This window comes from Siphateles boraxobius, unplaced genomic scaffold, assembly GCF_051911475.1.
Source record: "Siphateles boraxobius isolate OS27281-9 unplaced genomic scaffold, OSU_SipBor_1 9, whole genome shotgun sequence".
NCBI lineage: Eukaryota > Metazoa > Chordata > Actinopteri > Cypriniformes > Leuciscidae > Siphateles > Siphateles boraxobius.
Window position 1 is genome coordinate 22,881,445 of NW_027509219.1, and position 12,913 is coordinate 22,894,357.

The 12,913-nt window shown below is 38.6% G+C and overlaps 1 protein-coding gene across 2 annotated transcripts in view; it reads left to right on the top strand.

The window, feature by feature from the left end:
* Positions 1 to 10,134: 10,134 nt before the first annotated feature.
* Positions 10,135 to 12,913, top strand: part of nol4la (nucleolar protein 4-like a) — a 70,573-nt gene continuing 67,794 nt past the window's right edge. For both annotated transcript variants that reach the window (XM_077224453.1, XM_077224454.1), the window contains exon 1: positions 10,135 to 11,434. In XM_077224453.1, coding sequence (XP_077080568.1) covers positions 11,093 to 11,434 — 342 coding nt within the window. In that variant the 5' untranslated portion in view covers positions 10,135 to 11,092. The remainder of the gene's footprint in view (positions 11,435 to 12,913) is intronic.

Sequence of the window (12,913 nt, forward strand, 5' to 3'; positions counted from 1 at the left end):
ATGAAGCACAGCTCATACATGTCACTTTTAAACCAATCAACTTTCTGTTGGTCAACATGGCCAACTTGAACCCATAAGGAAATCTGTGTGCAAAATAGTTTGTTCTTACGCGAAATTCCAGATCATGTGGATTTCTATTAATGACTGGATTTGGAGAGCAAAAAATCCTGAACAATGTTCAGTCAAAAAGTTGGTGGTCTTGCAACTGTCTTTAAACATAGAGTTAATTCTTTCATGGAGCCATGATGGGCTCCATGATGGGCTCCATGATTTTAGGGCAGAGAGCTATTTTGGTTGCTTGAAGCCGAGTTAGTATTTAAACTGATCACAACCTGTAGGTTTTACTATCTATACATTTTGAGCAGTTTTAGGTTTCAAAGCTTTCAAAATGTCAGCCAAGAAAGTCTGTGCTCTTTAGGGTGTGTTTTTAAAGGGAAAGGTTGAGATAAAATCCCTGAGAGAAAGACGAAGGTGAATGAATGAGAGTGGTAAGCAGCTGAGACAGGGAAAAGACAGAAAACAATACTAGAGGTCAGGATCTGACAGGTGCGATCAAACTCATCACAAGTTGCTGGATAAGGGAACTCACAGCCACCACAGGGGGTCACACTGCACTTGTCACAGCCAATCAGACACAGCCACAGCGTGAGCGCTGCCTTGTTTGTCTCACCTCACTGTGAGACTTTTCTAGCCAATCATCTTGATTGATTCTGGGTTTGACTGACAGGGATGAGGGAAGGAATTGCAAAGCGTGTAATAAAGGTCATTGGAGTGTTGTAAACTGCTCTGGACACGTATATAAAATCTAAAAGGTGACACGATATTAAATAATTTTATGTGTTCATTATTAATTTATTCATGGGTTTTTTCTTGTTGTTCATGGAGTAGGCTACTTACTTTCCGAGACTTTTTATTTTAACCCTTAAAATCTTTGCTGTGTCAGAAATTAACCAGGGCTTAGCCCAAAAATACCCTAAAAGAAACAAAGATTTCCCAGATATTTAAAATGCAAGACAAGAAATGTGCCTATATCTTTTTGTTTCTTTTTGTTCATGTTATTGTATTTTATTATTTTCAAATCTTTTTAACATAACATTTGATATATTTAACAATATTATTTTCTAAGCCCAGATCAGATCTTGTGTATTTACAACTACATTTTTTTTAGTTTATTTATTCAGTATACTTAATTGTAAATTGACAACATTTTTGTCTCTTAAATAGGCAAGATTGGAAAATTCTAAGCAAAAAATAATTTCATGTTATTTTTTATCATCTGGATTTTTTTTTTAAATTGATATATTTTGGATTTTATGAGTTGTGTCTCCTGAGACACGTTGCCTGATTAACTGTTACTGCCATTGCATGTTACTATATATCCCATACTTCACCTGATCTATTGTTGAGAAATTATATATCACTCGAACTCAAAGATTCAGCCTGTGGAACCCGTTTTGAAATTGGACGTTCCGTTACCATAGAAACGGCACTCTAAATTCTTTTATCGGGCTCCTCCCCTTTTGGGCATCGTCATGTTTCATAATTTGAGATCAAAACCTTTTCTAATCTTGACAAAACACATATTGTCAGAAAGGTCTGAGTCTCAAGGTTCCATATTTTGTGACAGAAGTGATATTTGGACAGAAATTTATTAATTTGTTATGGCAGAATGCATACAATTAAATTCAATGGAATGAAAGTCACCCGGTGGCTATTTTTAGTATTATGCCTAAACAAAATCTCATGGGAACTTAAATTTTTGTGACATCAACTTCAAATTTGGAACACAACTTGGTTAGATATATGGCTTTGATTTTATATTTTATATTAAAAAATATTTAGTAAAATATATATTTTATAAAAAAAAGAAAAAATATTAAGTACAGTATATTTGATTTAATGTAAGTTTAAACTTCCATAACTTTTTCATACTTTCTTTTTTTTTTTGAAGTGCTTTCACTTCAACAGTAATCTGCTGACTGTTTTCTTTAAAACAAGACCAAACTTAGGTCTATATTCCAAAGCATTCTTGAATTACAATCATTTAAGTTTGAATAGTGCATTTTAAATAGAGCTAGTTTAATCCCTTTTTTATACCCTAAACAGGCAACGTGTCTCAGGAGTTACATACATTTCAAAACGTGCTAAATAACAACATGAAAAACATGTTACTTAATTTTCTCCTTCGGCACCTTAAGACAATGTTCACAATTAATGTTAGCAGTATACTTTTTTCTTTTTTTGTTCAGAAGAAAAGTAAGTTTAATATATATTTAGGCTACTTATCTCAAAATCGGAATGTTCTGCACCACTGGCAGCCATGTTGGATTTAGGTCAGGCTGACTAATTGATCACAAAAAAATTTGAAGCAAATTATGTGACCAGCATACACAAGACAGACCAGGCTGTCATAAGAATAAAAGGATTTGATGAAAAAAATCGTTCTTATGCCCCAAAAAAGACAATAAAAACGATGTATCTCGTGAGTCACGTTGCCTGTTGTAGAGTTATAATAAAAAAGTATGCCAACATAAAGTTAAAAAATGCCACTGAAAACCAGTTCTTTAATAAAGATAATTTCTCACACTGTTGGTGTGTTTGCATATATTTTTGGGGGGAGGGTAGGCTACTAAACAAGTACAGCTTCTATTTAAAGCAGACTTGCGCGTTAATGTGTGACTGAGTTAGATGTGGGAGGCTTCACTTTGGCTGTGAAGTCATTGTATTATTCTTCGAAGGGATCACCACAATGTTTTGGTATTAGTCACAGTAACACAAACGATAGAATCTCTTTAGAAAACCCTGTGCATACAGGCCACATATGCATTTGACTAGTGGTATCTTACTGTTCAGTTCTTCGACCTTATGCTGTTTCATCATTTGAAATCCAAATACAATTATTTTTCTCTAAGACCTCGTGGCAAACACATGGCCATTATTCAGCCACTTACTTCCCCTCACAAAACAACTCCACCTGCTTGAAAAACGTGTTTCAAAAGCACAATGTATAGAATGCCTCGTTAATATACACACACAGCACCCTCTACTGGACATGTATTGGAATTACAACAACTGTTACTAGAGCCTATTTCAAATGTTGCCATTTGTCCGTTTATGAGATGTTCAGTTGATTATTATAGCCCAAATAACCTTAATTTAACCTCATACTAATAATAATAAATAAATAAATTATATATATATATATATATATATATATATATATATATATATATATATATATATATATATATATATATATATATATATATAAAATAATATAAAAAATATGTTATTATTAACAATAAAATGTAGCTCTGTACTCTGCTTCACCCCCAGGAGTCGAACACACACACACACACACACACACACACACACACACACACACACCACCACGACTGACCTTGAGTTGCCATGGCAACCTCTCTGCTCCACATGAAGCTTCACTTAAGTAAATAGGTATGCACACACACACACACACACACACACACACACACACACACACACACACACACACACACACACACACACACACACACACACACACACACACACACATTTAAGTTATGTTTAACACACAGGCCAATGAACTCAGTAAGTCTATAAATATAATAATATTGAGAAGATAGAAATCAGTAATTTAGACTCTTCAAGAGACTTGCAATAGTCTGCAGGGTCAGTCCCCATGAATAAACCTGAGGTTAAGTGCCTTGATCAAGGACTCAAGTGATAGCTGAAGTCTTACTCTTTGTGGGACGTGAATCTACAACCTTCTGATAGGCAGCCCTGAGCCCTGCTCTGATTCAAATTACTTGTTAATTTCTTTGCTAACATGTGGCCTGGTAGAAACATAGCTTTATGGTATCTGCAAAAACAATTAAAAGGCTTCACAGACAGGGCTTAGATTAAGCCAGGATTAGGCCTTAGTTCAGTTAGGACATTTAAGCTTTTATAAAAAAAAATGACTTAGAAAAAAACACTACTGTGTGTATCTTGAGGCCAAACAATGGCACTGAAATATTTTAAGATATTGTTGCTTTCAGTTAAAACAGCTCAAACACACATTTTAATCCAGGACAGGCTTAAACATTGTCTGTGAAACGATGTATAAAAGTGTAAGGAGAACTAGAGAGTGGACAATGCTTTGTCAAACAAGCACTCATTTTTTACAAACGAACTGGTGCAGGTTACTAAAGCTCATGTCTGCTGACAAATGTCTCAAAATTCTCCAAAAGAATATTTTACAATGTCACATCAAACACTTTTTTTCTTTCTTTTTTTTTTTTTTTTTTACAATATAGCGTTACTTTAAAATATTGTCTCAATACTGTTATCAGGCCATACAATTTGAACACCAAGATATCAGTTTTATGGGATGCAAAATTTTCTAGATTTGAAAAAATTGATGTAAAGAATTGTAGTTCATTGTTGATCACTTCATAAGGAACAAGACTTTTGATGATAGGCTACATCAATAATGTTGGTGCACTACAAAGCTGCTCCAGTGCTATCTGCTATTCTGCTGAATAAATGAAGCACATTTTACAGTTCGTTGGATTCCATCCATTTATTGTTGGTTCTAGTAGTTCACATTTCAAGACGACTCCCATGTGACATCTGGTACAAGGAAAAATTGTGAGATGGAGGGCCTTGTTACTCCTTAAGTCCTTTTTGCATATTTGCCTTAACTTAATTAACTGAAGTCTTTGTATATGATTCATGAATTGCTAAGCGAGTGGTAGTTCAGAACTATATTTGCCTCTGAAGTCCAGCATGTTGTCAAGACGAAAATACTGATCCTTAAATAACTAATAATCTATCTATCTATCCTTTCTTATTGCTTAAGGGCTTTACACCTTTTTCTCGCTCTGCTTCTAACCCTAGCTGTCACAGCTGGTTATAATGGTAATGCAGAGACTGTCAGTCAGCCCGTCTTCACATATGGTGCCCCTCACAGGTCGAAGCTGCTGTTACTTTAGGATACAGACAGATGTGTAAAGATTTACACACATATGCACCTTTGCAAATGAACATCAGTGTCGATCAAGAGTTCAAGCCTGTCCCATTAGCAAAGACCTCCCTCCTCCTCTATCTTCTGTCTCTGCTTCTCCCCCTTTCACTGCTCATTTCCTGTTACTTGGTTACCGGTTGCCTTGAACTGCTTGGGCCAATTGTGTTGCCATGGTGACCATGCCCATTCTGTCGTTTCCCAACAGCCTCTTTGCTCTCCTGTCCTGACATTCCCCACTGCCCCCCAGCCTGCACGCCCAGGCCTTGGCCCACCCTACGCTGGTGTCCCACAAGGCTGTCTGTGTGTGTTTGCTTGTGTGCGTGCATTCGTTCGTTCGTCGTGTGTTTGCTCCCTCCCCCTCACTTCTCCCTCAGTTTGGATGACAAACAGGCCGACCACCTCCCTGTACAAGCAATTTAACACCTGCTGAAGAATTCATGGCTTATCTGCATAGTAAGACAGAGGTAGAGAGACAAAGATTGACTGAGAGACACAGCTGGAAACAGCAATTCATAGTTGTTTAGAAGAGTCTTTATCAAAATTGATCCTGAGAACCCTCAAAATGTCCAAAATGTGCCGTATGGGGTGTCCCCCTGGACCTGAGTTGAATAAATCACTGATTTAAAGTCATATTATGGTACTGACTTTGAATGTTGTTGTGAACTGTTCAGAAAACAGTACAGCAGAGTAATTGTGTGCTTTTCTGATGGACTGCCTTCATTAAAAAATAAAAAATGGGTCAGCTTGGTTATTACCGTACTCTGAAAGTGTTGCCATTCAAGGTAAATGTAAAGAAAAAAACGGATTGCATCTACTTCAGCATCTTTTAGACAAAAACCATACTGCATTATGGATGCAGTTCCATGGCTGAACTTAAGGTGGCAGCAGCGAATAGATCATCAGTCAACTACTCATCAGTCATCAACTGAGAAATATTAATGTTCGTCGTCAGCATTTAAACTTCATCTGATTCAGCACTGCCTACACATTCCGTCTCAATCTCTCTGCTTTCCTTTCTCAATATTTCATTCTTTTAGGTCCCCTTAGATTATTAAAATATTCTTTCTTTCTTTTTGCGAGAGAACCATAAGGCAGATATGAAGAACGGAACGAGGACTTCAAGTTATATTAAAGGTATAGTTCATCCAAAAATAGAATTTTATCATGTTGAAACAAGCTATATTTTGCCCCTCCTGTGGAACACAAAGAAACATATTCTGAAGACGGTTCTAGCTGTTCTTGTCCATACAATGAAAGTTAATTAGGTCCGAATCAACATTAGACCCCACTGACTTTCATTGCACAAAGACACTGAGACATTTTCTAAAATATCTTCTTCATACAGCAGGGTGAGTAAATGATGACAGAAGTCTCCAAGGCGTCCACTTAATTTAGAGTGCATCCCACTAAACATCTCAAAACCAGGATGAGACTACATCTCCTGCTTGACACTAATCACCACAGTTACAAAGCCAGGCTTGCCTGGCATAGGGCAGAGATGAGTCATGTGACCCTTTGAGGGACCTGAAAGGGGGAGAGATTGCTTCTCCCTGGCCTCCCTCCCTCCTTCAGTTCTAAATGACAGGGTTATGGAGATGATCACTGAAGGCTCATCATTGTCCTCCTGCAACGGGGGAAGGGGAGTGTATTAAGGGGGGTTTAATTATGAAGCGAGAGGGCTTATTAACAATCTGAAATGATAAACCCCCTCACTAAGCAAATACACGCACCCCCTCCTCCTTTGCATCCCACCAGCTGATCCTGATGTAATTCAGGCCGCAGGGTGTTCCGGCACCAATCTAAAGGGGCAAAGGTCAATAAAGTCAAGAGGTCTTAAAAGGGACAGAAGAGAGTTTTTGTGCTGCACACCTACTGTCATCATTACAATCACATGACGCACCAGAAGTCACCCTGGTTAACATCAACTTATTTTCTTGCTGTTTCAATAGCATGTAAATCTATATTCACACAGACAACTGGATACTCTGGACGAGTGCAGAAGGATGCTGTGGAAAGAGAAAACTGAACCGATCAACGGCAAGCAAGAAAAGGATGGGAGGAAAATTAGGTAAAGAAAGACAAAAAGGATTGAAGATGTTTGAAGAGAGAGAAATGAAGGGAAGAGAGGGGGAGATTAAAATAAAAAGGGTGACTGTTTTTTTCCTAAGCTAAGTTCTGAGCTAATGCGCAGCTTTAGTTACACCCACCCTGAGCCGGCAAATATAAGCAGCAGTGTGCACACACATACAAAACGGCAGCCTCCTCTGCACTGGCACCGTAATCCCTTCTTCCCATTCACTTCTGCACACACGCTCTCAATGGGAGTGAGATACACCCTTTGTTGCTGTAACAGAAACCTGGCATGCTGAAGCCAAAGGCTGGTGGTGCGCACTGTGTGGCCAAAACGAAGAGAGAAACACAGAAAGGAAATGACACAGAAACATAAACTCAAAGAAAAACACGCAAAAGGACAAAAATAAGAGTGTTCGCTTCAGTGCCAGCACGTTTAATCATAGCCAGAAGGCATGATGTAGAAATGTTAGGGTAAGCTCTGCTTTTAACCTCCCTGCCTGTCAGCGATTAGTCATGTTAGCTGATCTGCTAACTCAGAAAGAATGTGGCCCAAAACAGACCAATCACGGGCCGGACCTAGAATTCGCACGTCTCTGTCCAAAGTTTGGTCAAAATGATGAAACTAAGAGAAATGTGCTCAGTTGAAAATTCACACCTCAATAGCACATTGCAGCGAGAGTTTGTATGTCCAGAGGTGTACACCAGTATGGTTACAGTTATGCATGCTTAATTCTGGTTTGTGATAAAAGAAATAGGCTACCAAAAAAAAAAAAAAACATTTTAAGGGGGAAATTATTTTTAATTGTCTGTTATAAAAAAAAAAAAGATATGTTAGACACTAAGCTCAAAATTTGCAATCAAATTTATAGGAAAGCCTGTCAATATTTACCTTGAGTATGTGGAACAACTCGGCCTATATATCTTTTTTAAAAGGCTTGAGTCATGGCATGAGGAAAAAGGGTAAAAAAAGATAAACATGAGGTAAATTTTAAAAGGTCAGGTGTTTAAGACCAAAATGTTCAGAAAATCTTTTGGTTGTCCCTCATTCATTTATTTTTAAAAATCTATTTTCTGTATGGGTTTATAATGTTTCAATGAAAAAGTCATGTCCCATAAGCAATAAATAATAATAATAATGATAATTTACTTTTATAAAATATAAATATACTAATGATTATAAAACAAACAATCAAATAAAATTGTTTTTAAAAATATAGCAAGCTTAAATTATTAATTTAGCAAATAAATGTATAATTTCAAAGTCCTTTATCTTACTTAATCACTAACTTAGCTATATTTGTCATAATTGGCTACATATAGTTACTAATTAGCTAACTAACATTTATGTCTCCATGGCACTTCGAGGTGTTTGAGAGATCAAGTAATTAGTTTAATATGTGCCCACACGTTGCTATATTAACATTGTTTATCGTTTGACACGCATTACTGTTGAAGACCAATGAAAAAAGAGTTTCTCAAACACCTCTGTACAATTTTTCTGTCTATAGAATATTTATTTTGAGAATGTAAAATCATGAGATTGCTCTCGCTAAGATGACTAAATAAAAAAGATTGATTTAAATACATTTAAATAAACAAAATGTAGCCTTTGCTTGTGATGTTAGTTGATTTGTTAATATCTTTTCTAAATAAAGGGGTGCACATCTGGGACAGACATGCAGGGTTGTGCCAGTCAAAGAGGGTTTAGTGCTGTCAGTCATATATTTTATTAGAACTGACCAGTAAATACTGCTGGGCAAAATGAAGATTGTTTTTAAACAAGGTGGAATACCCCTTTAAGAATCACAGAACATCAAAGGGATACATTCCTGTCAGCTTCATCCATTGAATCACAGACCCTTTGACAGAACTCCATAGCTCAGGGAGGATTCTGGAATACTGAAGTGATTCCAGACCCAGTGAAACCTTTTAGAACTCTGAACAGGTTCTAGGACTGAGAGAAGATTCTAGAGTGAGGCAATGCAGTCTGGATGGGGCAGATACAGGCGGCCTGTTCTGCTTCTTCAGCTGCTGGAGCTGAGCTGCTGTCATAGCAACAGCAGCCGACATCACCAGCAGTCCCAGCATGGTCCTCGACACAGCCCCGGAGCACTCGCACACTACTGACTGCACAGAGAAAGAGAGGATGCTCACATACCAGCACTCACACACACAAACACAATGCAAGTAATATGTACACATGACCAAACATGAGCACTCTGTCACAGAGTGTATTAGAAATAAACAGACCAAATACACACATGAAACCTGACATAAGAGGATACTTACTTGACCACACAAATCATAAGCAATAAAAAAGATATATATATATATATATATATATATATATATATATATATATATATATATATATATATATTTATATATCATATCCTATAATAGTAACATCATTCAGCAAAGATTCTTCAAACTGTCTAATTATAATTGCAATGTTTTAACTTGGAAATTAAAATTCACTAGTTATTGTTTTCCTGAAAAGCATGGGAAATTTTCACAAATATCAATCCATATTAGTGCTGACAAGTGCCCAAGAGTTAATTACAATGTTACTTTGACAGCAGAGCACCCTGCTCAAATCACCTGAAATAATTCCAACATTCTAAACTATATAGCCTAATTTACTGAACACATTGTGAATAGAGAAAAAACACATTTGTAATTGTTTTCTGGTAAGTTTCCCCTTTACATTTCCTGTATCAAGTGAATACTGGTAATTAAATTAATATATATGTGGCTTTTGTGGCTTATTACATTATTATTATTATTATTATATTGAGAAGATCATCAGTGGGTATACTATAACATAAAAAATACACCTAAATCACTGCACTGCTCAAAAAAATAAGAAAAATGTTACCAATAGGAATTGCTATCGTTGCTTTGTATCATCATTTTACAAGAGAACAAAAAATTTAAACCACATTAATTTATTATGCCGTTTATTTTATTCAATATATTTAAATATGCAATAGGGATGTTTTCACTAATGCTGATTACTAGAAATATCAAGTCGGTCCTTTTCATCCTTTGTCTGAATAAGAAATTTGTTCTCTTTATTGCGACACTAGCTACTGCCTACCCGCTTTGTAACCACTGCGTCCACGCGCTGCACCGTCTACTTCCTGAAAAAAAAAGATAGAAAGAAAACAACCTACTACTTCGTTACGACTGCTTTTTATTTTATTGTGAGCTACGACAGACGTTTCTGTCACAACACTACCTTCAGCTATTACATTTTGAAGATTATAAACGAGAAATATCAATTTGGGACGGTCTCTAGCGTGGCTTCACCAGTGCACGCGCAGGTCCGATTCAAACAGGTGGAAAGAGTGGGACAGTAGGCTACGTAGTGCGTTACGGCGGCTCGTGAAGGCAGTAGGCTATTACAACCCGCATGTCGTTTTTGTTTGAAACATCAGTACTGAAATAATTCGCTCAATTCGTTTTTGCTAAGCATTCTCACGCCAGTATGACATCAACAGGCTTGTTGTGCCACATCCCGTATTATAGAACGCTCGCGCCGGTCGTTTAAAAAGTGGGCCGTTAAAGTCTGTTACGCCGATCTTTTTTTTTATCCCTTTCTGGAGCCAGGAAGGTTTGCGTATTTTCATACGTTTACGGTATCGACCCTCGGGGTTTTTCCCACTTATACTGGTCCTCGAGCCGTTTACGCACAGGTGGGAGATACCCGCTTGGTAGGACGGCCCCCTCTCTCAGTTCCTCAGCGGATGATGTGTGCAAGTGACATTTGCCGTTGCGGTTTGGGACAGTAAGAGACGTCTCTGCAAACAGGTGTGCGACTGCCCGAAACAGTCACACATAATACGACTTTTTTCCGTCTTGTTTGGCGGAGGCGGACCTCCAGCACCGGTGTCGAAGCGATCCATCCTCGTAGCGGGACAGGGAGAGGAGGGGGAGTCTACTATCATTTTCAGGCGTTGTAGTTGCATTTGATCGTTCGAATAGGGGCACGCTCACAAAGAGGAAGGAATGGCAACTAAGAAACCATGCGCGGATTTAACAAAAAGGAGCCGAAGTCCCGTCGTGCTGGAGGCAGAGATGTTCAGCGAATTTCAGGACTGGTGTCTCCGGACTTACGGAGACTCGGGTAAAACAAAGACCGTCACGCGCCGAAAATACAACAAAATCATGCAGACCCTGCTACAGAACGAGGAGTCCGATGGTGTCTATGTCGACAACAGCCACATCAACGCCAAATTCAAATTCTGGGTGAAGTCCAAAGGCTTTCAGGTCGGCAGCAACATCTTGGGCGAGCACAACAAGAAAGAGGCATCGGGGAAGCCCGTCCTGTACGTCCCTGTCAAGTCTACGGTAAAGTGCTTTTTCCCACTTGACAGTATGTGAGTGAATTGTGTCTGTGTGTATGTGATTGTGGGATTTCAACTCCCAATATGGGTCTGGCGATGCTTTAGACCGTTCTCAATATGCTTCGGGACAGCGCTCGTTTGATTCCACCTACGCGTTCCCACATTGCTGTGCGCAACTTTTCAATCTTACACCTCGGGTTGACCGAACATATTCATCCCTCACCCCAACCGGGCAGAACAGCCTTACTCTTGAGAGCTGGCTGCCATAGCAACGCCGGTCCCTCTAAGCAATAACGGCGGTGAAGTAATGGTATCTGACGAATTGGCATGACGTTGTCCTGCTGACGGGATCGGGATGTCATAGCAAATCACAACGTGGCCCGTTTTTCAATCATGATATGAAATCATGATAATGTTGATTGAGACAACGTTTTTTGTCACTGGATGATTCGATTCGAAGCGGGAGCACGAGTGTGGTGAGCTCGTGCACCCAATTGCTGGGGATGCCGGGGCGCAGATGGGCGCGAGAGTTTTCCCGAGGGGCTAACGACATGGTGGACGTTAAAACACAGCTAAATTAAAGAAAATTATCGGTATGTTCCGGTAAAACAATGTTTTAGGGACTCCAGCTGCTCTCGTGGACCACTTGAGGGTCTCGCGCACCATCCCTCTGTGGGCATCTGACACTCGCGGGCTCGCCGACCAATGTGTCATTTAGAGCGACATCTAACAAGCATTAAACACTTAATAAAAACAGCGTACTTTGACCAAGTATAATATAAAATTCTCAACTATTTTAAGATCGTGCCTCGTACGTTTTTATTCTGTAGAGGGAGAGCACTTGCATTGTTCTGTACCGGATGAGGGCGGAGCGGACGGTTGGCACCCGTTGCTCTGGTAACCTACCTACCTGTTCTGCTCTACAATGCTCGCGTTTTTTCCACACATCCCAGGACTATTACAGAATCCATCATTAGAAAGACAACCAGAGCAAAATTTCATTTAGAATCAATGTGATGCACCAGGAATGGAAAAAAATTATACACCCCAAGGTTGCGCGAGGATGTTGCTGTTTTTTTTTTTTTTTTTACAATGCATAAAGGCATTTGGTCACGAAGATTATTTAAAGCCCTGATCTGGCCAATAATAGTTTTAATAAGAGTTTAATAGAAATGAATGATTATCACGACGTATTACAGAAGGGGGTTGTTTTTTGTTTGTTTTTTAAATCAGAATATAAAAAATGACCAAATTTAATGGCTACAGTAAAGGATGAGATATACATGCAAGTGACTGTTTTCTTGAACACTAGGAGGTCCTCGACTACCACTGGTGCATTATGCCATTCAGAATGTCATGAACAGACACCATTTTGAGTATTGCCCTCAAGGGGTCCCACCAGCAGAAATTTGTCTGCCACCCAAGAGGGACTGACTCCCCAGAGACTGGCACACCTCAGCTTGAGAAAAATAAGTACTCAAAT